At 42.0% G+C, this 24,695-nt stretch overlaps 1 protein-coding gene across 1 annotated transcript in view; it reads right to left on the bottom strand.

Moving 5' to 3' along the window:
* Positions 1-24,695, bottom strand: part of KIAA1217 (KIAA1217 ortholog) — a 296,834-nt gene that overhangs the window by 85,449 nt on the left and 186,690 nt on the right. Inside the window, 2 exon segments of the mRNA XM_045588070.1 lie at positions 14,923-15,016; positions 19,436-19,634. Of these exon segments, the coding sequence (XP_045444026.1) occupies positions 14,923-15,016; positions 19,436-19,634 (293 nt within the window).

Below are 24,695 nucleotides of genomic sequence, written 5' to 3'. Positions count from 1 at the left end.
GGTGATGAGAGATAGTGTATAAGTCCTTTCCACCTCTAACACCCCGATTCCAAACAAGCCAGGCCTGCTTCTTCAGGGAGCACCGACAACACAGGCAGGTGTATTTCCTAGGCACAGTAGCCAGCCCCAGTCCCTCAGAGCGGACAGTGTCACACCTGCAAACCACACACAGCCAAGGGATCTCCAATGCAGGGTAGGACCTTGGCCCCGAAGGAGCCTGTACTGATCTAACAGGAAATGAACTCTTACAGTCCAAGCTGCCCTGACGGGGACTCACAGAGGAGACACAACCTCAGGGGAAAAACAGCAACATGTAGGTACAAGGGATACAACTGGAAAATACCAGGAACTATGATCGCAGACAAAGGCAATTTTTGCTGGCATCTGTATTTATGAGCCAAGAAACAGGGTGTGGCTTGGATATAAAAAGGCAAAGTGTGGCATTTACCTTTCCTGAACTTCCTAGCAAGGCACAGAGCTCTCAGGAGTTCACCCCAGTGGCTGCTGAAGGCGGAAGGCCTGGTTCCAGTCCACATGCAATTGTGTTGGTTGCTTAGCCAGCCCCAGGTCCTATGCGGAAAAGGGGTTGGAGCAAGCTGCTTAGATCCTGGAGCCCAAGCACAGTGTGTGATGAGCAGCCGCACGCCCTCTGGATGCTGCTGGCAGTCATTCCTTCGCAGCACGAGTCACGGGGACAGTTTTGCGGCTGAGTGGATGTGTCAGTCTTCAGGAGGGGGCGAGGCAAGCAACAATTCCTGTCTCTGAGTCTGTTCGCTGGCTGTCCTGGCTCCAGAGCCCTCCACCTTCAATGTTCTTCCTGTCCACCTCTTTCTAAGGAGAGCAGGCGGGCACAGGCAGGCAGTCTCCATTCAGAGATGCTCCCTCACTTCCAAATCAAGCTTGTGCATAAGCTCCCTGGTCCCACGAGAAGTTTTATGAGTGCACAGCGCATGACGCAAAGAAGGAAGCGTAAGAAGGAAACAGCCCTTTATGTGCAGTGCTGCTGGCTATCTCACCTCATCTGACATTTTCACTGTTTTTATTTCACTCTAAGTTTAACCAGGTCCCTGAATAACCACCAGTGTGGCAGTAGGTCTTGGATGCTACAGATCTTAAAAAATATATATATTCAAAATTGTACTAAATAATTTATCTTGAAGACAATTAAGCATTACTTATTTATTTATAATCATTACTTCCAAGATGAGTTTTCTGATTCTGACTCCAGACTTGGAGCTCTTAGCTCCTGGTTAGGCTGTGCATTGTCAGATTCTAAAACAAGAGACAGTTGGCCTGGGTTTGAATCACAACTTTGCTGCCTACTAGTGTGTGGTCTTGTTATTAAACTTGCTCAGCCTTTGTTTTCCAATCTTAAGATAGGCATGACAGCACCTATGCCAAACAGTTATTACGAAGACTACATAAAATAACATATACTATTTAGGCCATATTGGAAGACAACTTCTCATGCATATGAACACATCTTTAAATTGAGATAACGGTATCCATACAGTTAATCATAAGCTGATCCATGCTCATATGTACCTTTAAAATGAAACAGACTGATTTAATAGAACATTATTCTTATTAAACTTCTTTAAAAGAAATAAATGCAAAATATTGTGATTTAACTAGTGCAAGAATAAGACAGAATAGTTCTTCTCAAGTAAATATAATTTCTGTCAAATCTTTTTTTCAGTCAATTATTAAACCCAATAGAAATAAATATATCTATTACGTTATATATATATGCTATAATATGTCAAACTGTAGAGGATTTTAATGTTATTCATAAAGCTTAAATTGATATTACTTTTTAAAATGTAAAAATCAAGATAAATATCAAGAGATTTTATTTTAAAATCTAAAATGTTTTATACAAGGGAGAAACAAGAAAATTTCCCTGGACTGTTAAAGGACACATACTAATCTCCACCCCCCATTTGTACCACACCTTCAAATTCTCTGCATTTGTCTCAAAACCTAAGTGCAAGTGAGCATCTTCAGGAAAACACTGAAAACTGTCACAAAGCACATAAACCGATGAGATCTGCACTAGCAAACAATGTTGACCATTTAAATCCTTTTCTAAATTATAGGTTCAGCAGAAACTAGATTACAAGATTTACTGACTGAAGGCAGCCCAACATCATCTAAACGGATTTTTAAAAAGACTAATGCCAATAACAAAGAAGTGCCCTTTCTACAGTTAAAATAAAACCCTGAAGTGTCAATTCCTCACTGAATCAACTTAAACACAGCAGACCTGTCTCAACCGAGGGAATGAGCCTCGGACGACAAAAATTTCTGAAAATTCTTTGCTGTTACAAAGACACAGTTCTTACCTTACATCTTTGGTGAACCTTTCTCTTCTAGGAGAAACTTTCTAGACTCGCAGAGACCTTGAAACCACCCATCTCTCAAATGCCTCCAGCGCTGCCCGTCTTTATGGTGACTGAATGCAAGGCTTGAGGTTTTTGTGTGTGTGTTCCTTTTTTTTTTTTCCTCACAGAAGGAAGCTTTTAGTCAAAATATGCGGTTTAAAGGAGCAGTATCCACCCTTGTTAAAACTATTTCACGGACATTCAGAGGTTTTGTTGCTACTCTATGAAACTTAAATCTGAGTAGGAAGGCATTTTTCCTGTCCCGGAAATCGGCATAAGTAAAACCAATGCTGAGCTAACGAGAAATGTTTCTTCCATGTGTTCCGTCTGGCAGAAGCTGCAAGCCATATCAAGGAAACACGTGATGTTTATAAATACAATATGGCTCATGTTGTCATAACCTCTCAATGACAAAAAGGAAAAATAAGTACGAGGAAAAGCAAGCAGCCACACAGCAGGAAAGATGAGATTTGTATCACTTGGAAGCCGCACATCACATGCGCATATATTAGCCTTTCTTGCTTCTTAAAAATAAAATGTAGCACAGAAGGAATATCTACCTTGTCCTGGATCTTCCCCGCATAGAAATATGTTTGCTTAGCTAATCATCTCAATAAGAGGAACTCCTTACCATTCCAATAGAAATACTTTGTGTCAGTCAGAAAGACACGACAGAAAAGGGCCATAATTACATCCATTATGCATAAGTGAGTACCATAGTGTCAACTCAAGCAAATAGCAGAATGAAGGCGAAGATTTCACATAGACTGGAACTGATGGGAAAATTATAGATGTTTGTATCATTATTGATTAGTGACTTTCTGATCTTCCATTGGACTGTAGGATTTGTGGGGGCAGTTACCATACTTGGTCACTGTTAATTATAATTGACTCCTTTTTTTATTTTTATTTTAACATATTTTATTGATTTTTTACAGAGAGATAGGGAGAGGAATAGAAAGCTAGAAACATCGATGAGAGAGAAACATCGACCAGCTGCTTCCTGCACACCCCCCACTGGGGATGTGCCCGCAACCAATGTACATGCCCTTGACTGGAATCGAACCTGGGACCCTTCAGTCCGCAGACCGACACTCTATCCACTGAGCCAAACCAGTTTCGGCTACATTTGACTTTTGAACAATGTGTAAGTTAGGGACTCCGGCTCTCTGCACGATAAAAAATCATGTTTACTCCAAACTTGACTACTAATAGCCTACTGTAGACTGGAATCCTTACTGATAACATAAATAGTTGATTAACACATATTATGTATGTTTTATGCCATATACTATATTCTTACAATAAAGTAAACTAGAAAAAAAGAAGATGTTATTAAGAAAGTCATAAGTATGATATAGTCCCATTCATTTATTTTTGCTTTTATTTCCTTTGCCTTTGAGGTCAAATTAATAAAATAGTACCTATGTTTTCTTCTATGCAGTTTATTTTTTAAGATCTTACATTTAGGTCTTTGATCCACTTTGAGTTAATTTTTGTGATTGGTGACAAACAGCAGTCATTTCATTCCTTTGCACGTAACTTTCCAATTTTCTTAGCACCATTTATTGAAGATGTTTTCTTTTCTCCATTGTGCATTTTTGGCTCCTTTGTACAATGGAATATTACTCAGCCATAAGTAATGGTGAAATATTGCCATTTGTGACAATATGTATGGATCATGAGAATGTCATGCTAAGCAAAATAAGTCAGATGGAGAATATCAAGAATCATGTGATTTCATTCATATGTGGGATATAAACTGAAAGCAACAAATGAATAAACAAGACAGACAAACAAAAACTCACAGACACAGACATCAGAATGGGGGTTACCAGAAGAAAGGGGACAGGGGATGGTAACAAAAGATTAATGGGTTCAAATATATGGCGATGGAAAGAGATTTTTCTTTGGATAGTAAATACACAATGCAATATACACATGATGTATTATTGTACACCTGAAACCTAAATAATTTTATTAACTAATGTCATCCCAATAAATTTAAATAGAATAAAGTTAGCAAGAAGAGAAAATGCATTTAAGGTACTGCACTGTAAAAGAAAAAAAAAAAGTCTGCCTATAAGTGGACAACACAGTTCAAAAGTCAACTGTGATTCCTCAGAATCTTGCACAAAAGCCTAAAACAAAGAAGTGGTTCTACATCGTGGTTGGGAGAGTGAATCAGTGAAACTTCACAATAAAGGAGTCAGATTAACTGTTTTAAAATAATCACTCTTACTTTATAAATCTGGAGGCATTTAAAATACTGACAACCTAATCTAGAAGCAAGGTTTATCCTACTGAGTTATAAATACAGTGAAACAAGATCTGCCTTATTTAATTTGCTATCTGGAGATCTGTTTACTTTCTGCTATAGGGGAACTTAACTCCTAAGAATAAAATGCAGATATGTATGCATTACTTAATTTAATCTGACAAATCTGTTGCTCTCATCTTAAAACTTCAGGGTTATTCACTGCTATAAAATTATATCGATAGGCAATGTTAGGGTAGATAAGCATTTTGGTCAGGAACTACTTCTGGAATAAACTAGGCAATATGTTGCAGACATTTCCATTTTTAAATTCTTGTACTGATCTTAGGAGGGAAGGCATTAACTGGAAATTTGTGATAGGAAAAGTGCTGAAGTGAGATCCCTCTTCATCCAGACATGAAATGGGAAATTTCTCAAAGCAGGACAGTGTCCCAGGGAAACACAAGGAGTTTCTTTTGAGAAGTTTAGAATTTAAAATGGCTTGTATGTGCATATCAATACCTACAGTGCAGGCAGGAAAAGGTGAGTGTGCTATGAGAGGGGGTAAGGGTGAAGTTCTGTGAAAGCCAGAGAAGAAAAAGTGGTGAGTGAGGCTTGTAGAAGAGAAGAGTAAGGGGAGGTTATATGATGACAGTGGCTTTCGAGTCTTTAAAAATGGGTGGCACATAGAAACCGGTGATGGAGACGGGACGGTGGAGAACAGTAGTGACCACTGGAGTGACAAGGCCAGTTCCAAAGATGACCTGCCTGGCTCTGAATCCAGCTCCATTTCTGAAAAGCTCTGTGACTTTGAGCAAGTTCCTTAACGTCCCTGATCCTCCTCCCACATCTGAAACGGAAGGATAATAAGAATTCCTTTCACACTGGGTTTTATTGAAAATCAAATGAGCAAAAATGCTCATTTTTCTAAATGCTCAGCATGGTACCTGGTCCAGAGTATATCATGAATTCGTTATTAAGTGAGTGAAGGGCATACTGTGATAGTTGGGTCAAGGCGATCCTTGAATGAATGAAATAAAATTAGTTAGGAGTGTTTTCTGATTTCTATGGGATTCTCTTCTCTTCCATTTCTATGGAATTACTTCTTTAAAAAAAAAAAAAATATATATATATATATATATATATATATATATATATATATATATATTATTGATTTTTTACAGAGAGGAAGGGAGAGAAAGTTAGAAACATCAATGAGAGAGAAACATCGATCAGCTGCCTCCTGCACATCCCCCACTGGGGATGTGCCCACAACCAAGGTACATGCCCTTGACCGGAATTGAACCCGGGACCCTTCAGTCACAGGTTGATGCTCTATCCACTGAACCAAACTGGTTTCAGCATCTATGGAATTATTTCATTCACCCCTGCCTTCCCCAAGACCCAAACCCTTCTCAACCAGAACACTGGCCTGAGGACAAAATAAAAATCTCAATTACTGTAGGAAATAGGAATATACAATACTTCTTTGCCTGTATTTTGATTTTTCTCCCCTCCCCGCCCTCCTTTGTGTTTGGCAGGATATCTTTTTAACCTTTTCAGAAGAGAACAGGATGAAACAAAATCAAATATAAAAAAACACTGTAATAGAATTAGAAGTGAAACAAATACTTCAAAATAATATTTTATATGTTCTAAAATCTTATTAGGAGCATCATTTCAAAACTTGCAAAACTCATATGAAAATACCAAGAACGGGAGACTGTGGGCTGAATCCAAAGGGTAAGACAGATCTGGGTTCAAACCTAACATCTGACATTTACAAGGTGTGTGGGTCTGGGAGAGACATCATTGCCTCAGTTATATCATCTGTAAAATGGAGTCAGAATACCTACTTTGCAACTAATTTAAATAATACATAAAGTTTTTAATACATTGTCTACTATATAGGCACAAAAGAATCTATTATCCTGAGAAACCAAGACGGCGGCATATGCAAACACCTAAACTGCTGCCTTGCACAACAATTTCAAATCTACAACTAAAAGACAAAACATTCAGAACCACAAGAAGGCTGGTTGTGTGGAAATTCTACAACTAGAAGGAAAGAGAAAAGCACACTAAGACTCACAGGAGCTGTGGAAGGTAGAAGTACTGAGGCGCGCATGGAGGAGGCTGGCAACTGAGCATGAGGCTGGCTTTCTCAATTGGGAGGGAGACAAAAGCTCTGGACTGTTCTGAACTTCAGCTCTGGGTGAGACTCTGGGGCCCCAGACTCATTTGGGGAGAAACTGGACTGTCTGTCAGTGGGCAAAACTCAAGGGCAGCTTTCTCTCAGATATGCTTACAATGATCACTGCAGGATACTGAGACCCAGGAGTCTCTTAGGGCAGGGCTGATGGGAAGCCATTGCTGCTTGCTCCGCTGTGAGATCCTGCCCCACAAAGTCATTGCTGTTTCCTCCACCCTGAGACTCTGCCCCATTCAAGCTGAGCACAGAGGCTTTTGGAAATCTTGTCTCATAAGGGTATCTCCAGCACAGAAGTTTACCCAGCATAGACACAGTTGATCCTCACAGCCAATTGGACTGGAGATCAATTCCTTACAGTGATACCAACAACAATCAAGGCTTAACTACAATAAGACTGTGCACATAGCCCACAAAGGAGTGTACTAAAAGTGTCCATCTCAGGTAACTGGGGATGTTGAGCCACTGGGCCCTATTGGTCAATACAAAGTTACTCTATCAACTCAGGGAAGCAGCCAAAATGCAGAGACAAAGAAACAGGTCACAAATGAAAGAAATGGAGGAAAGCAAATGACAGGATATAGAATTCAAAACCATAGTTATAAGGTTTTTCAAGAATTTTCTAGAAAAGGCCACTAAATTTAACCAGACCCTTGAGGATATAAAAAAGGACCAACTAGAAATTAAGTATACATTGACTGAAATAAAAAATAATCTACAAAGATCCAACAGCAGACTAGAGGATCACATGAATCAAGTCAAAGATGTGAAATACAAAAAAGCAAAAAACAATTGGAAAATGAATCCAAAAATATGAAAAAAAGTGTAAGGAGCCTCTGGGACAACTTCAAGCATACCAACATCAGAATTATGGGGGTGCCAGAAGAAGAGAGAGAGCAAGATACTGAAATCCTATTAGAAAAAATAATGATTGAAAACTTCCCCCACCTGGTGAAAGAAATAGACTTACAAATTCAGAAAGCACACAGAACCCCAAACAAAAGGAATCAAAGAGGACCACACCAAGACATATCATAATTAAAATTCCAAGAGCAAAAGACAAAGAGAAAATATTAAAAGTAGCAAGAGAAAAACAGTTAATTACTTATAAGGGAGCACCCATACAATTGTCAGCTGATTTTTCAACAGAAACTATGCAGGCCAGATGGGAGTGACAAGAAACATTCAAAGTGATGAATAGCAAGAACCTACAACCAAGATTACTCTACCCAGCAAAGCTATCATTCAGAATTGAAGGTCAGATAAAGAACTTCACAGATAAGAAAAAGCTAAAGGAGTTCATTACAACCAAACCAGTATTATATGAAATGCTAAAAGGTATTCTTTTTTTTCTTTTTCTTTTTAAAATATATTTTATTGATTTTATACAGAGAGGAATTGAGAGGGACAGAGAGTTAGAAATGTCGATGAGAGAGAAACATCGACCAGCTGCCTCTTGCACACCTTCCACTGGGATGTGACCGCAACCAAGGTACATGCCCTTGACCGGAATCGAACCCAGGACCTTTCAGTCCGCAGGCAGACGCTCTATCCACTGAGCCAAACCGGTCCCGGCTAAAAGGTATTCTTTAAGAAGAGGAGGAAGAAGAAAAAGATAAAGATAAAAATTATGAACAATAATTACACATATATCAACAAGTGAATCTAAAAATCAAGTGAATAAAAAATCTGATAAACAGTATTAACTGATGAATATAATAGAATCAGGGGCATAGAAAGGGAGTTGACTAACAATTCTTGGGGGGGGGGGGGATGTGGGGGGTGCGAGAAGAGACTAAATAAAAATCATACACCTATGGATAAGGACAGTGGGGGGGTGATGTTAAAGGCAGAGAGTGGGGTGGGAATCGGGTGGAGGGGAGCTAGGGGGGGGGGGAATAGGAACAATTGTAATAATCTGAACAGTAAAAATTTATTTTTATAAAAAGAGTCTATTATCCTAAACTGAGGCAAACAATAGTATAGAATAAATATTACTTATATCCTGACTGATTCCACAAAAATATAATAGAGTTCATAAAAATTATCCCCCACAATTTTGTCCCCTACAAAAAGTCAAAGTGGAAGTAGGACAAAAAGAACATGAGAGGAGGGAAAATTAAAAAGAGATTCCAGGAACAAAGCCAGCACACAAAATACACACTGCAGAATGCCTATACACTTGCTGTGGGTGGGCCACAAATTTAATTCTAAGCTTTAAAGTAGCAACACAAAGAGGGAAAATGATCACTTCCAAGGCTCAGAGTATCCACATGATAAAAATAAACTGGGAGAAGAACAACTATTTCTGGTGATGAGAACAGGAAGATATTTTAACAGTGGCTTCTCATTAATGACAGAAAATGCAGCATTTGTAGCACTGCCACTATGTTACTCAAGGCATCGTGTTTGACAAGTGTTTACAACACCACTTGTAAGACACTGAGACTGGCTCTTGGAGAAATACGAAGACGAGCATGAGAATGGTTGTGCCTTTGGAGAACTTAGTCTTAGGGGTGAGATGAACATGCATTTAAATGATAAAAATATCAACAGAGTATGCAAAATGTCCCCCTTCTAAAAGAAAGATGAATTCTGACAGAGCATTAGGGAAAGCTTCACGGGCAGTCTTTTATTTCGCCTCTGAAAGCACGAGTTTAATTTTTTACACTTTATTATGGAAATTTTCAACCATAAAAAGTAGAGAAAATAATATAACAGACTACCATCATCAAGCTTTGACATTTTTTAATATTTTACCAATTTTGTTTCACATATTTCCAAAGCAAAACTTTTATTTGCTTTGCTGGAGTGTTTTAAGGGAAATCCCATTAATTGTGCCATTTGGCCTATAAATACATTAGTATCATGTCTCATTTTTAAAAACACAACCACCAAGTCATCATTATAGCCATCAGAATTAGCCGTTATCCCTTACTATCATCTGATTCCCAAAACATGATCAAAATTTTCAAAAAAGTTTCAAAGATATCTTTTACAGTTGATTTGTTCTAATTAGGATTCAAACCTGACATTTGGGGCTATTTTATAGAAGAGGCATAGAAACACAATAGTGTTCCCTCCCACCATTTTTTTTTTTTTTCATGCCAGCATTCTGTCACTGGAATCAGGCAATTGTCCCATCGTATGCCGAATGGACTTTTGAAAGGCAGGTATGTGAGGTGGGAGAGTGCATGTCATACCCTTGGAGCAAGAACTGTGAGGCAGCTTTGCTGGGTGTTGGGCGAAGAGGATACTGATCATTGGCCTGTGCTATTCTTTGCACAACCGGAAGGTGGCCTTAGGGAGATGACTTCAGAAGCAGTGGTTAGAGTGGGGTAGGAAGAGATGAGGAGACTGGTTAAAGGCTGTTGCCTAACTGACCGGTAGAAAAACAGTGAACCGCCTAAACCGGTTTGGCTCAGTGGATAGAGCATCAGCCTGTGGACTGAAAGGTCCCAGGTCCGATTTCAGTCAAGGGCATGTACCTTGGTTGTGGGCACAATCCCCAGTATTGGGTGTGCAGGAGGCAGCTGATGGATGTTTCTCTCTCATTGATGTTTCCAGCTCTCTATCCTTCTCCCTTCCTCTCTGTAAAAAATCAATAAAATATATTTTTTTAAAAAGAAAAAAAGAAAAACAGTGAATGCTGCACCTACAGTAGGGCCACAGTTCTTAACAGCCTGGAATGTGGAGTGCAGAGGCCTAGGTTCACATCTCGAGTCCACCATGCTCTACCAGTAGCTGTGCAGCCTTGGGCAAATCTTTTAACATACCTAAACAAATGTTTCCTGAGTTATAAACATGAGGCAACACTGCTTCAAATGCTGTCTTGAATATTAAATAAAATTACCCAGAAAAGTAATTAGTTGATGCTCAAAAAAGTTAGCTATTGTAAGTGTAGCAGTGCAGGCCATGGCGAAGGGCCATCTGTCAGAGGTCTTGCACAGTGGGATGGTCCCGGTGACAGGAGGATGTGCTGAGAAACAGGAGTTGGGCAACTGAAGACTCACTGATAGGTCAACTTTTTAAATCTCTTCTCCCCAACCCTCAAAACACACACACACACACACACACACACACACACACACACACACACACACGCACGCACCACCTCTTACAAAGAGAAAAACAGGAGGAAATGGCTTGGAAGAAAAAAAGAAAAGATTATGGTTTTTTTTGTATGTGTGTGTCTTCAGCAACAGCATACACTGGAAACATGGGAAGACTATCCATGTAGAGACGACCACTTGGAAATTGAGCATTTGGGTCTTGAACTCTTAAGAAATGGCAGAGCCAGGGATATCGTTTCAAGGATTATCCACACTCCCATGATTAAATCAGTAGTTAGAAAAAAAAAAATCACAAATGTAAAGGTGAAGATTAAAAAACACACACAAATTAAAGCACACACAAACTGGAAGTCCACCTGAACACTAAGACCATAGAGGGCAAGAGAAAGAAAAAACGTTAGTGCACAGAAGAGGTGTGTCTGAATGTAGGCAGGGGTTTAGAAATGGCGGCAGTGTAATGAAACCCAGGTTTCCAAGGAGCCTGCGCATCGGTGCCAAATGCAGAGCGCAAACAGGAGAGGTCTGGGAGGCAGCGGCTGAACTGGGTTTGAGCAACTAATTTCAGACGCAGGGCAGATTCTGGGGACTGTGCTCTAAGTGCCAATCTGGAAACTTTGTATACACAAGTAAAAATTAAGGACATACAAGAGGGAGAAAAGTGAATGTCGGGAAGTAACCTCAAAGTACACAAGAAGGTGGAAAAGCCTGCAACCTGGGAAAGCCGCTGGCCCGGTGGGCAGGAAGTGGCTGGTGGCTCCCATGGAGAGCCACGGAGCGGGACGGCTCATCTCCGAGTTGCACATTTGTGCATAACAAACCCTGGAGAACACATAATTTCTTTGCAGAAGGGCCTGTTCCACTCGGTGACTACAGTACCATGGGAACTGAATTATCAAAGTTACTATTTAATGTAACAAAATTCTAGGGACGGAAAGATTCAGGAGCCAGGAGCGCTCATTCCAGCAGACAACCACAGGTCTCCGGGAGGAGGCTGGCCTCAGAAATGCTCAGTGAGTGCAGAGTGAAAGCCTAGACATGTCTTCCTCACCAAGCACCTATGCCACGCTCGGTCACCACCCCAGAGCTAGTATTTCTGTCTAGCGTGCTTCCTGAGGAACACCGCTACCATCAGAGCCCTGCTCTGGAGAACGACTGTATGAGACCAGAGCCTTACATCTTTTCTTTCACAGGCAAGGCATGCCCCTCACGGTGTAAGGGAAGTGTAAGGTCACGGCAAAGTGCTGGCATTGCTGGTGTGGCGCCTCTGCATGGTCCCACCAGTGTTTTTCATGTCACACGTGCACGTTGGTCATGTGTGGGCAGCTGGAGGGCCACCTGCCGCCTCTGGGGCAGGTGGGAGAAGGTGAGTGACAGGCGGGGCAGGGCTGCGTGCCTCACGCCTGTGAGCAGTTTTCAAATCCCTCCCCGGCCACGCGCACATCGCAGACATATGAGAGGATGGAGCTCCTCTCCACCCACCGTGCGGCTCAGTTTAGTCTACAACAACTCATCCCTGCTCTGGGCTCTGTTTCTGTTCTTCACACCAGCCATGGGGCTGTGCAGCTGCGCTCCAGACAGGGCTCAACAGAGCTCCCTTTCCTTTCATGGAAAGGCCGTTAGAGTCATCGGGAAGGAGAGGGAATTCCAACCACTACAGAGCCCAGAGGTGAGGCGGACGGAATCCGTGTCTTTTAATTTCTGGAATCTGTGATGAGACCAAGTTGCAAACTGCAGGCACAATCACACCTCGTTGGTTTTTAAACTGCAGTTCTAGTTCTCATTTCTAACTCATCTTCACTGAACCCAGAAAGCTTTTCCGTGGGTTGGATGGTACACATTTGTTGTCTCCTCAGCTGGGGACAACAGTTGATTTTCTCACACACAGAAATTACTGTAGAAAGGAGGCTGCAGGCGACTCAGAAAAGCGATCATTTAGGGTCTCATCTGAGAGTGTAAAACAGAACCACCTCACCGATAAGTTCTGAATTCTGATGGGTTTTGTCCATATGGTTACTATTTGATTCTCCCCATGCTCACGGATGGCCCCTTAGGCAGGTACCACATCTGCGTAAGAGTTACAGGTGTCCTCCCCAGCCATAAACAAGATTTTCAGAGGTGATTCTGCGACCCCTGTGCGGGCTCTTTGTAGTGGAAACAGAACGCTGAACACCATGAAACGCCAGTTCAAAGGCTAGACATATCAAACACACAGGTTTCCCAGGGAGCAAAGATTCTTAAAAACGTCACTGAGAAAGAGAATAACGAAGCAATAAAAAAGGCAAGGGTTTTTGAGATATTCAGTCCATGCTTCCTGGTTGGCAGGCCTCGATCTGTCTTCACCTGGTGCTGGTTTGCATTTAGAGTGGAACTGGCTAAAAATAAACCTCACATCCTAGATGGTCTGAAGCAGCCACACAGCCTTCGCTTCAAATCACACACCATTTCTGACATAAAAAAAAGCAGCAGTTGAGTACGTGAGAGGCCTCTTCCTCCAGAAGTGTAGGTTCCGATGTCACGACAATGCCATCACTCTTATTCCAGGCCAGGGTTCCCGAGAAATCCTCCCAGCACTTCCTATCGGACCTCCCGGCCTCTTGGTCCTAAACTCACATACCCTGTGTGGTAGACAGAACAATGATGGCTACCACCTCAACCCAGGAACCTGTGACTTTAGAGTAGGGAGACTATTCTGGAATGCCAGGCAGGTTTGGTGTGATCACAAAGGGACCAGGGTTAGCGGTGTGATCATGCTATTTCACTGGGTTTGACAATGGAGGAAGAGGGCTGCGAGCTGAGGAATGTGGTGGCGCCTAAAAACTGAGAATAAAAGGAAAGAAAAGCCAACATCCTGCTGATGACCCCTAGGTTTGAGTCCACCCACACGGGATGTCTGACCTAGAGGACTGTAACTGTAACAGGGTGCGTCGGGGTTGTTTTGAGCCACTGAGTGAATGGTGCTTCTTACAGCTGCAGCAGGAGACAAGCAGCGCTGTAGGAAGCAGGGATGCTTCGCCTCAGGCACTCCTCTCCAGTGTGGGGGGGACGGTGCCTGGCTTTCCTTGGCAATAAAACCAGTTCATTTCCTTTCCTTCTAGTTAAACTTCAGATTCCAGCAGAGTGCTAATCCTCAGAAAAGATGATATATAATAGCACAGCCTCTTCTAAATTTGAGCGTGGGGGCGGGAGGAGGAAGGAGGTACAGTGGGAGAAGTTAATCTCTCTTTTTTTCCTCCCATTTTCTGTCAGAGATGAAACACTATTGTTAGAAACACAATCCCTTTCTAGTGGACCTGCATTAATGTGGCTTGAAAATCTGCCTTTTTGGTTTCTCTGTTCCTTTTCTTGCGCCCCCCCCCCCCCGCCCCCTCCAAAATATCTCTGTGTGCAGTGAATGTTTGGATAATCTGAGATGATCTTAAATGGAAAGAATTTTAGCTCCTAAACCATGCAGATTTTCGTACTATGCCCTCAATCAATTTGGGTAGGATTTGGTAATATTTAATACACAGCAACAGCAAACAGTCCTGAATGAGAAGCTGAATAATTTAATTAGCATGCTAAGTCTTGGACTAGCTGAGGTGAGAATATTAGAAGATTTTACATTCAATTATTTATGGGAGTGTTCTTTTTTTATTGCTGCTTATATGCTAGCTTTATTTTAATTGGAAAAAAAATAGCAAGAGATCCTCTGAGTAAGTTAAGGTACTATGGATCAAGAACCCATTTATGTAAAGATTTTTCAGGATCCTCTTGGAGTGAGGACATAACTAAACTCCATGCCGAAGAGAAATGAGGCTGGCTGAGGCCCTGTTCCAGTCCCTTTGCCCCAGATGACCAGAAAATTTTCTCTATCAAGAAAACAAACGAGTCCTCAGACCAAGTGTGTAGTGAGAACACCCAAAGCCTGGTGGTGGGGAGTGACTTCATCAGGAGCACAGACCGGAAGAAGAGATGGTTTAACCCACCAAATAAAACTGAAAACAGAACAGGAACACTCACCCTCATGTCTCCGTTCACAGTTTTTGGCATGTGATTGAATGCGTGTGCAGGATCCTTGTTGTACACTTTGAGGAGCGATCTGTCCTGAATGTTCCTGGAATAAAAAACATCCATAACTATGGCTGACGAAAGGAGCCTTACTTTGGCCATTTTCTTTGTCTGCCCATAAGAACCAGGTAAAAGACAGCAGCAGACAATCCAGCTGTTGTCCACAAGCGACCAGACAAAAGTTCTTTTACCACAGAGTAGGCAAAAATAAATAAAAGGAAAATGGGTTCAGTTTTTCTTTCCCTTTTTTTTGTTTTTTGTTTTCTGTTCTTTCTGTGTAGTTTTCCACCCATAGATAGAGGGTGGCATGAACTTTCTTTTAAGATGTTGACCTAAGAAAGGTAACACTTAAAGAAACAGGAAAGCTGCAATATCTACAATATGTCCCAAGAGATTTGGTTAATATTTAAATATTTAATTGCTTACTTTACCCAAACATCCATTTTCTGCTTATCACATGAATGCACACAAACAAAAAAATGCTTTTTCCCCTTCAAACAGTTCCAGCAAGGAAAAGAGTATCTATTTGCAACCCAGACCAAGAAAAAAGTACCACAAAGATAAAAACGAGTATCTTTACGATGCCTTTTTTTTCTTCCACAGCGGGTTTTAAAAAATACTTTTCTACATACAAGTTGAATAAGTGGATGCGCAAAGTATTTAGAAGGAATGGCAGCAGATCAATTCTTCTACCTGTCTCTCTCTCTCTCTCCTGCTGAATGCAGCAGTAGAGCTGGGGAGTCAGTCAGACCCCAGCAAAGAACAGAAGCCCCACACCTCTTCTCAGTTCCTACCTTAGCATTATTTAAGACCACATGAGTGACTATGCAGTCCTTTTCCCTTCGTATTCAGATTTCATCAGCAGGAGGGCCACCCACGCCCTCTCAGCCTGGCCTGCACGGTGTTTCCTTCCAGGGCCAGCGCAGGGGGAGTGGGGGTGGGGGTGGGGGGGATGGCGGGAGGCCGGGGGAGAGAATGTGTGCAGGAGGCCGCATTCCTTTCCTCCAGGTGCAGCCCAATCACTGGGATTAGTGGGCTCTGTTTTTGTTTTAAACGGAGTGGAGAATTCTTGGACTAGCTTTGCTTCCCTCTTTTAAATATCTGTCAGTAATTGCTTTGAAGCAGCAACTAGCCCAAGCTTGCACCATGGCTCCAGATTTCAGGTAGCTCATTAGAAGTCAGCTTAGGGGGGAGCGTGCAGTCCTTGTTATTAAGGGCCTAGGTTACTCGGAAGGGGGAGTTCACAGAAGGTGAGAATGTGGGAATTCACTAAAGGAATTCACCCTGTAGCTTCGGGGGAAAGTCACAATAATGATGTGGAGAAACCAAAAAACATACTTGAGCCACACACACACACACACACACACACACACACACACAAAACAAAACAAAACAAAACAAAAAAAAACACCTGGTGTGATTCTAAAGGTATTTAAAGTACCTTGGTTTATTATTAATTTAGAAACATGTTCATCCAAGATGAACCAACACCAAAGGCCCAGATTGCATTTACCATGGAAACATTTGCAAGCTGGCATTTGAACCTGAACTCTCGGTGGCATTTCCCCAAGGAAAATATGGAGAACCCAACACAATGATGAGACAGCCAAACTTGGAACAAGTATATCCTCACTTCAAAAAATACTGAAGAATGGCTGGCACCTGTTTGGCTCAGTGGATTGAGCATCGGCTTGTGGACTGAAAGGTCCCGGGTTCGATTCCGGTCAAGGGTATGTACCTTGGTTGCGGGCACATCCCCAGTAGGGGGTGTGCAAGAGGCAGCTGGTCGATGACTCTCTCTCATCAATGTTTCTAACTCTCTATCCCTCTCTCTTCCTCTCTGTGAAAAATCAATAAAATATATTTAAAAAAATACTGAAGAATGTAAAATGAAATTTGTCTCTGGGTTCAGATGAAAGCCATTGTCTTGATTTAAAATCCATGTGGTATATGGATTTGGGGGTCGGGGAGGGAGGTTTTATATAATGGTAATGTTGAGAATTTACTTGATCATTCAAATAAGATATAGTTGAAGCATTTTATGCATAAAAGCAAAGAAATAGAACAATTCATTGGAAAGGATATATATATATATATATATATATATATATATATTCCCACATTTTTAGATCTATTTTTATAAGTAAATCAAAACACTAAAAAGTAAAATTCTAGACAATTTATAAATCAATGACTTCCCAATTAAACATTTTAAAATGAAATTTTTAAAAAAATCAGGCTATTAACACTGCAGCATGAGGACCAATAAGATAATCATTTCTGCAAATATAAACATATTGACTAAAAATTATCTATGTTAGAAATGATCACTGCTCTCAAGCACTTGCTTTAATCTATTTTATCAACTGAATTTGCCTGAAAAAGGATCATCTTAATTTGGAAGTTTGGGGGACCTTTCCTTTTTGTCTTCCTTCCACTTCCCTCTTTGTGACTATGAGATGACACTCCCTCAGAATGCATAAAGGAAGTACTAATAATACTCTGAGGCTTGGTAAACACTCTAGAATATTGGGCTTCATCCTATATAATAAAAGCCTAATACGCTGTCTGATCATTTGGCCAGTTGCTATGACACACACTGACCACCAGGGGAAGACGGTCTGATGGATAGGTTAGCTTGCAGCTGGAATCCAGCTAATCATGATGGGTTAGATGGGCTGGACACACTCTGGAGCCCTCCTGCGGTCCCTCCTCAGCCCCAATCATGCACCAGTGGGGTCCTCTGGCCTAGCCTGCACCCTCTCATAATTTGGGGCCCCTCGGGGGATGTTGGAGAGTCAGTTTCAGCCTGATTTCCACAGCCAGGCTGAGGGGCCCCACCAGTGCATGAATCCGTGCACCGGGCCTCTAGTTATAATATAAAAATTCTTGCACGAGCTGTGAGGCAGTGGGTCCAATTGTTCATAATAACCTCATCATCCTTGAGCTCCATAATCAAAAGAGGCTTTGCCTAGTTTCATGCTTATTCATTATTACCATATCTCTCAATTCCTCCAACTGCAAAATGCAGTAATTCAAGAGGAGTGTTGTAAAATGTCACGTCCATGTTACTGCAAACATACTCTTTAAACATAACATGATTACTTCATGCTTAAGTTTATGCTTTCTAAATTTCCTTTTATTGGTGACAGCTTGATTAATAATTTATTTCAAAAAACAAACATGACTTTTCTGTTACCTATGAATATTTAAACATGTTTTTTTAAAAAGCAGGAAGGTTATGCAATGGGCCCAGTACCCTCTACCTTAGGGCATGTGTCAATTTTTGAAAGCCCTAAATTACTCTTACAACTTGGCACTTGCCTAAATATGTCATTGCAATCATTGTTAGATATGTATCAGTTTACATTTATTATGCATTAAAGGTATATATTTAAAAAGTGGTTTCCATAATGAAGAAACAGGCCAGCCTGCTATTCCCACAGGGCAAGCACCCAGAAACTTAGGTTGTGGCCCACATGAGCTGAGCAGTGAATCAACATTCTGAGGGAATAAAAAATTCTTGACCAAGAATGTGGACAGTCAGGTTTTGATTAGGCGTGGCAATGACCTGGCTGCAGGATCTTGAGTAAGTCCATTAACTTTTATGCATCTGAATGTCTGGTACCATAACATAAAGAGGCTGGAATAGTCACTACATAATTTTTTAATCTCTAAAATGCATAGAGGCTATACTAGCACCTGCTTGTTGGTGTTGATTTAATTCCTGTTTCTCAGGCTGTTTGTCTGGGACAGATTAGATGGGTCCCTTCGGCTCTATACACACCACCACCTCAGCCGATAAAGATGCTTTCATCGACTGCAGTAGCAGGCATCCATGGAGCCTCACTTTAGGAAATATTCTGCTGGGTGCCCTGGAGAAGCCCACCTGGAGGGAGATCCATTGGTAAAGGCCCAACGATTTAAGAAACAATTGGGAAGGGAGAATGCGTCTCAGCCTCTTTTCCCATGGACGGAAGCAGATGCCACTGCTTTTATTCTGACTGGCTCATATGAAGAATGATTCAGGGGGATCATTGCCTGTCTGTGAGGGACGGAGCAGCTGAGAAGTTGGAAAGGTTCCCGTCAGAAGTCGTGTCTTCAACTCTTACGACCTTCATCAGGTCTCTCCACCTGGGGCTCGGTTTTAACAGCTCTTAGATACCTGGCAGACTGGATCATTTCCTAAGCTCTTTTCAGAGGTAACATGCAAGGATCTGTGTGGGAGAAGTCTAGACGTCCTTGCCTTTGTAAACCACTTCTTGTAAGTGAATTACAGAAAGCCAGAGAGTGGATTCACACCTGGGAGAGATATGCCTGCCAGGTCAGACCAAGACTTCTTCACTGGGCCATGAAGAAATCAGGACTCAATACAAACTGTAGCAATGCTAAATGCAATATGGCGCGCGCACACACACACACACACACACACACACACACACACACACGGGGCGAGACTACTTACCTTACATCATTTAATTCGTAATAGATGTTTCTGCTTTCGTCTTTGATGTAAATGGCGACACTGGGCGACTCCAGCATTTTCATGGTGAGCTGCTGAGGGAAGGCACTTACGAAGAGGGCCCGGATCGTGTCTGCGCTTGTGATCTCGTTGGGCATCCTGAGCTGCTTGGTTTCGTCTCCATACTGGAGATAGAGAACCCCTGCGTGCAAAACGGAGCACAGCGGTCACTCTCAGGCCAAGACTCACAGGACACGCAGCACAAGCGTGTCTGGCCACGTGCAGGAAATGTTCTGGACAAGCTTGAAAGCATGCAACAAGAGAGATGTGTTCAGAATTTCCAAGGAATGCACTCTCTGGTTATCTCAAAAATATCCATTTTTATTCTTTGAGAGTCCAGGCAAGGTGTTAAAGAGGCTAATTTTCAACTTTTTTTAAAACCAAAAGGACAAAAAGCGAACCTCTGGCAGCCTAAAGCAAAAGCCAATACTTAATCCCCTTGAAAGGCATACTTAGGAATGTAACCGCATAGGGTGATTTCCAGCCCCCCTCCCATGTCTTTCAATAACTAAAAACACATTTAGTATAGCCATGTGTAAGATATCTAGTTTAAGTCTTCATAGTCCATTCAGAAACATTTTAGGTGGCAGTGTTACAATATTTCTGTGATCTAACACATATTGATTTAATGTTCATACCCTGTGAAACTACAAGAAAAAAGTGGCACCCTGATGTCTCAGGGAGAAACTGGAACAAGCCAGTTGCACAAATGAAAACAAGCACAGGATCACAGAATTCCTGAGTTCCAGAGGGTACGTGGCTTCCAATGAACCATACCTTTAAGACTAGTCATGCTCGCCGGGACCGGTTTGGCTCAATGGATAGAGCGTCGGCTTGGGGACTGAAAGGTCCCGGGTTCGATTCCGGTCAAGGGCATGTACCTTGGTTGCGGGCATATCCCCAGTAGGGGGTGTGCATGAGGCAGCTAATTGATGACTCTCTTTCATCGATGTTTCTAACTATCTATCTCCCTTCCTCTCTGTATAAAATCAATAAAATATATTAAAAAAATATATAGTAGTCATGCTCTGCCCTAACCACCAGTTTGGCTCAGTGGATAGAGCGTCAGCCTGCAGACTCAAGAGTCCCAGGTTTGGTTCCAGTCAAGGGCATGTACCTTGGTTGCAGGCACTTCCCTGGTAGGAGGTGTGCAGGAGGCAGCTGAGCGATGTTTCTGTCTCATTGATATTTCTAACTCTCTATCCCTCTCCCTTCCTCTCTGTAAAAAAAAAAAAATCAATCCTACCTAATAAAGGAGTAATATGCAAATTAACCACCACCCCACTACACCTACAAGCCACGCCCACTAGCCTATCACAGCGAGTATGCAAATTAACCCCAACCAAGATGGCAACAGCCACAGAGAGCAGTTGAAAGGTTTGGGTTCCCCTGACAATGGAAGCTAAGCTTTCCACACACCCTGGCCAGCTTAGGCCTCCACTCAAGGCTACAAAAGTTTCAATTATAGAAGATACATAAAACCAAATGGCAGCAGCCACAGAGCGAGCAGGGGGCTTGCCTCCACTCCAGGCTACAAAGTTTCAATTGTAGAAGGTAAATAAATTCTAGATACTAGGGCCTCCACTTGGGTTGCTCAAGGGCATGGCCAGCCTGCAAACCATCACAGGCCCCTCGCCCAGGCCACCCCACACCTCAAGGGAACCCAAACCCTGATCCGGGACACCCTTTAGGGCAAACCAGCTGCCCCCCACCCATGCACCAAGCCTCTATCCTATCTAATAAAAGAGTAATATGCAGATTGACCATCACTCCAACACACAAGATGGCTGCCCCCATTTCGTCAAAGGTCCTGCCCCCATGTAGATACAAGATGGCCACCACAATGGCCAGCAAGGGAGGGCAGTTGGAGGCAATTAACCCTGCAGGGGAGGGCAGTTAAGGATGGCTAGGCCAGCAGAGGAGGGAAGTTGGGGGCAAACAGGCTGCCAGGGGAGCAGTTAGATATCAGTCAGACTGGCATGGCAGGCAGAGTGTTAGGGGCAATCAGGAAGGCAGGCAGGCGAGCAGTTGGGAGCCAGCAGTCCTGGATTGTGAGAGGGATGTCCAACTGCCCATCTAGACCCAATCCTGGTAGGCAGTTGAACATCCCTCGAGGGGTCCCAGATTGAAGAGGATGTAGGCTGGGGAGAGGGACACCCCCCATTCCATGCACAAATTTTGTGCACTGGGCCTCTAGTAAAAAAAAAAAAAAAAAAAAAAAGAGTAGTCATGCTCTTATAAAGTGTAGGTTCTTCCAAGATCCCAGCTGAGCTTTGACATGTGACTTTTTTTTTGCCAATGGGACATTAGCAAATGTGATGCAAAATGGAGGCTAGCTAAGTGCTTGCACACTAGAGCTTGTCCTAATCCTGAGCATGGTCAGGAGTTCCCTCACAGAACACACTTCTGTGGAGTCCAGGCAAACATGTGGAGGATTCATGGAGAAGGATGGGAGTCCTGATTGGTGGCCCCACTAAGCACCATTCTCCAGCCAGGACTGGCCAGTCATGAGGGTGAACCTTCTTGGTAGGGGCATCCCTCCATCCTGCCCCCATCACATGAACAGAGATCATATGAAACAGAATGGAGAGCCTGGCCCAAGTTAAAAAATCATGAGCAAATAAATAACTGTGTTTGTTTTAAGTCACTATGTTTAGGGTCATGTGTAACTCAGGAACAGATAACCAAACCAGGGAATCAGAGATCCTGACATTCAATTTGTATCTTATTGTGAGAGTCTACTGAGGAGGGACTACTACTAGTGGAATAATCCTCGACAGGGGAGATTTAAAGGAGAATAGAACATGACTTCTGGTTAAATATGGCAGTTCGTGTAACACATTTACCTCTATCTCCTCCTGAAATTCCATTAAAATGACCATGAGGAATAAAAAAGCATACATTGAAGAATCAAGAGAACAGGAGAGGAAACAACAGCAGAGAAGAGAAAGCTGACAACCAAGTCTTCAAGGAGACAGCTCCACCTAAAACGCAGGCCCAGGGGATAATTATATTTTCCGTATGAACATTTGTAAACTTACTTTCGCCTCACCCTGTCTACACAGTTGATTAAGACATATTACTATAAATATTACATTCTATATTGATATGCTAAACTAAGCTAGAGAATGGAAAATGTTATTAAGAAAGTCATAAGGAAAAATACATTTACAGAATTTATTGAAAAAATCTGCATATAAGTGGACTCACCCAATTCAAACTGTTGTTCAAGGTTCAACTGTATAATTCATATTTTAATTATTGTTATTGTTTATCATCAGCCTCTCCCTTTAAAATGTAAGCTTCATAAAGTCAGGAATTAAGGAAAAAATGTTTTTATTCACCGTTGTATTCTTAGTACCTCTAATATGACTTATTATATAGTAGGTTCTCAGTAAATTAATGAATGAATGAATGGATGAATGAACAATTTATTAGTCATCCAAGAGGAATGTTCATTTGGGGTCTAGCTGAACTATAAGGCCTTTGGCCACATGAAGTAAACAGCCCAGTGATCTCCAGCCTGCTTTGTTTACACATTAGAACTACAATACATTCTGAAGAGGCTCTTTCCTTCATTGGAGCAGTCCTTTCCCTTCAGTGTAAGCAGCTCAACTTCCCCTCTCTGCCCATCATAGTTTTGATCCTCAGCTTCAGCAAGGGGTTAGTTTTCTAAAATATCCATGGTGTTATACATTCTTCAGAGTGCAGAAAAATACTTGCAACCCTGTCTGATCTCAAATCGTGCAACATTTTTGTCCCAAAGGGGAGTTGTGGCGGCTGCCCATGTGATTGCTAAGTGCCATATCAAAAGGCCAAAGCCATTCCTGAGGTCGGGGCCCCAATCATGCCTGGGCGAGGCACCGGCCCACGGGCCACTTATGGGCTCACTACAGCCAAATATCACGGCCTCAGCTCCCCGAAGAGCCTGGCTTTCATTCCCACATCTGCAATCTGTATGTGTGTGCGCTTTAAATAGAATTTGTAGGCTCTGAGTAAAAAAAAAAAAAAAAAAAAAATTAGGCCTCCACTAAGGTTACCTCAGGGTCTGGCTGGTGCAACTGCCAGCTGGGTACACAAGTCCGGTTACAGATCATGACATTCCGGAAAAGACGGGGAAACGATGCCTTGGTAAACAGAACAGTCTTTTAACACTGGATTCAGCTCGGTTACTCAATTCAGGAAAGGGATTTAGAAATGCTTAAATCAGAAGGAATGCTCTTAATATACGATGGCGTTTCACTGGCACAGTGATGGGAGTCAGCACACGCTGGCATACCTCCCCAGCCCTGGTCCGTGCTGGCTGCTCCGGATTCATAGAGAAAGTCTGAAGGACTGTGGATCATAAACTTTTTCTTTATGAAGAAGGAAAGAAGACAGGGAAACGAATTTATATTGAATAGTATGCCTGCCGTGTGTCAGAAACAGCATGCTTATACAGCAGGTTGTCAATAACATTAGGTAACAACATTGGTGAGATGCCCTAGGAACTTAACTTTTGTTTATATCAATTGGCTTTATTATACGCCATTCTGCTTCAAGTTGTAGAACCTAAGAGTGATGTTAAGCGAGGACTTCCTATACTTCGTTTCATCAGAAGGTCTCAGTAACTTAGCCCCACTTCACAGATGGGGAAAAGGAAGCTCAGAAGGTCTCCGTCACTTACCTAAAGTTACAGCTAGTAAATGACTTAACTAATTTATATGTCCAACCACATCCATCCACAGAGCCAACTATAAACAATAATATAAATGGAGCCACTTTTAAAAATGGAGCCGGAGCTGCCATATGCCACTGGCACTACCTTACATGTCTTACACCTGAACTTGTGGAATTGCTAAAACAGGACAAAATAACCATTGGGCTGGATCTAAGGCCACATTGTGTTCTAAGATAATAAGAAAGCAATTATGATGACTACTGGACTGATAATTTAAAACACTGCTTAGAATGAATATATGTTATCTACACCAATACAAAGGCCTTCCTTCTATTGATGTAATTATTCCCATTCCCTTTCTCTTAAATAGCCATGGCCCGTGCCTCCTTATTGGAATATTATTTGGACTTTTGCCTGAATTAATAATTCCAGCATAGCTATTCTAATGGATCTCAAGTAAACACTTGTTTGCCTCTCACTTTGAAGGGCCTTTTTATGTTTTGGTTAGGTCTGAATCGTTAGGACTATGACCTCTCTCTTGAA

Source organism: Pipistrellus kuhlii, unplaced genomic scaffold (assembly GCF_014108245.1).
Source record: "Pipistrellus kuhlii isolate mPipKuh1 unplaced genomic scaffold, mPipKuh1.p scaffold_m20_p_1, whole genome shotgun sequence".
In the NCBI taxonomy this organism is placed as follows: Eukaryota; Metazoa; Chordata; class Mammalia; order Chiroptera; family Vespertilionidae; genus Pipistrellus; species Pipistrellus kuhlii.
This window is presented reverse-complemented; position numbering and strand designations above follow the sequence as displayed.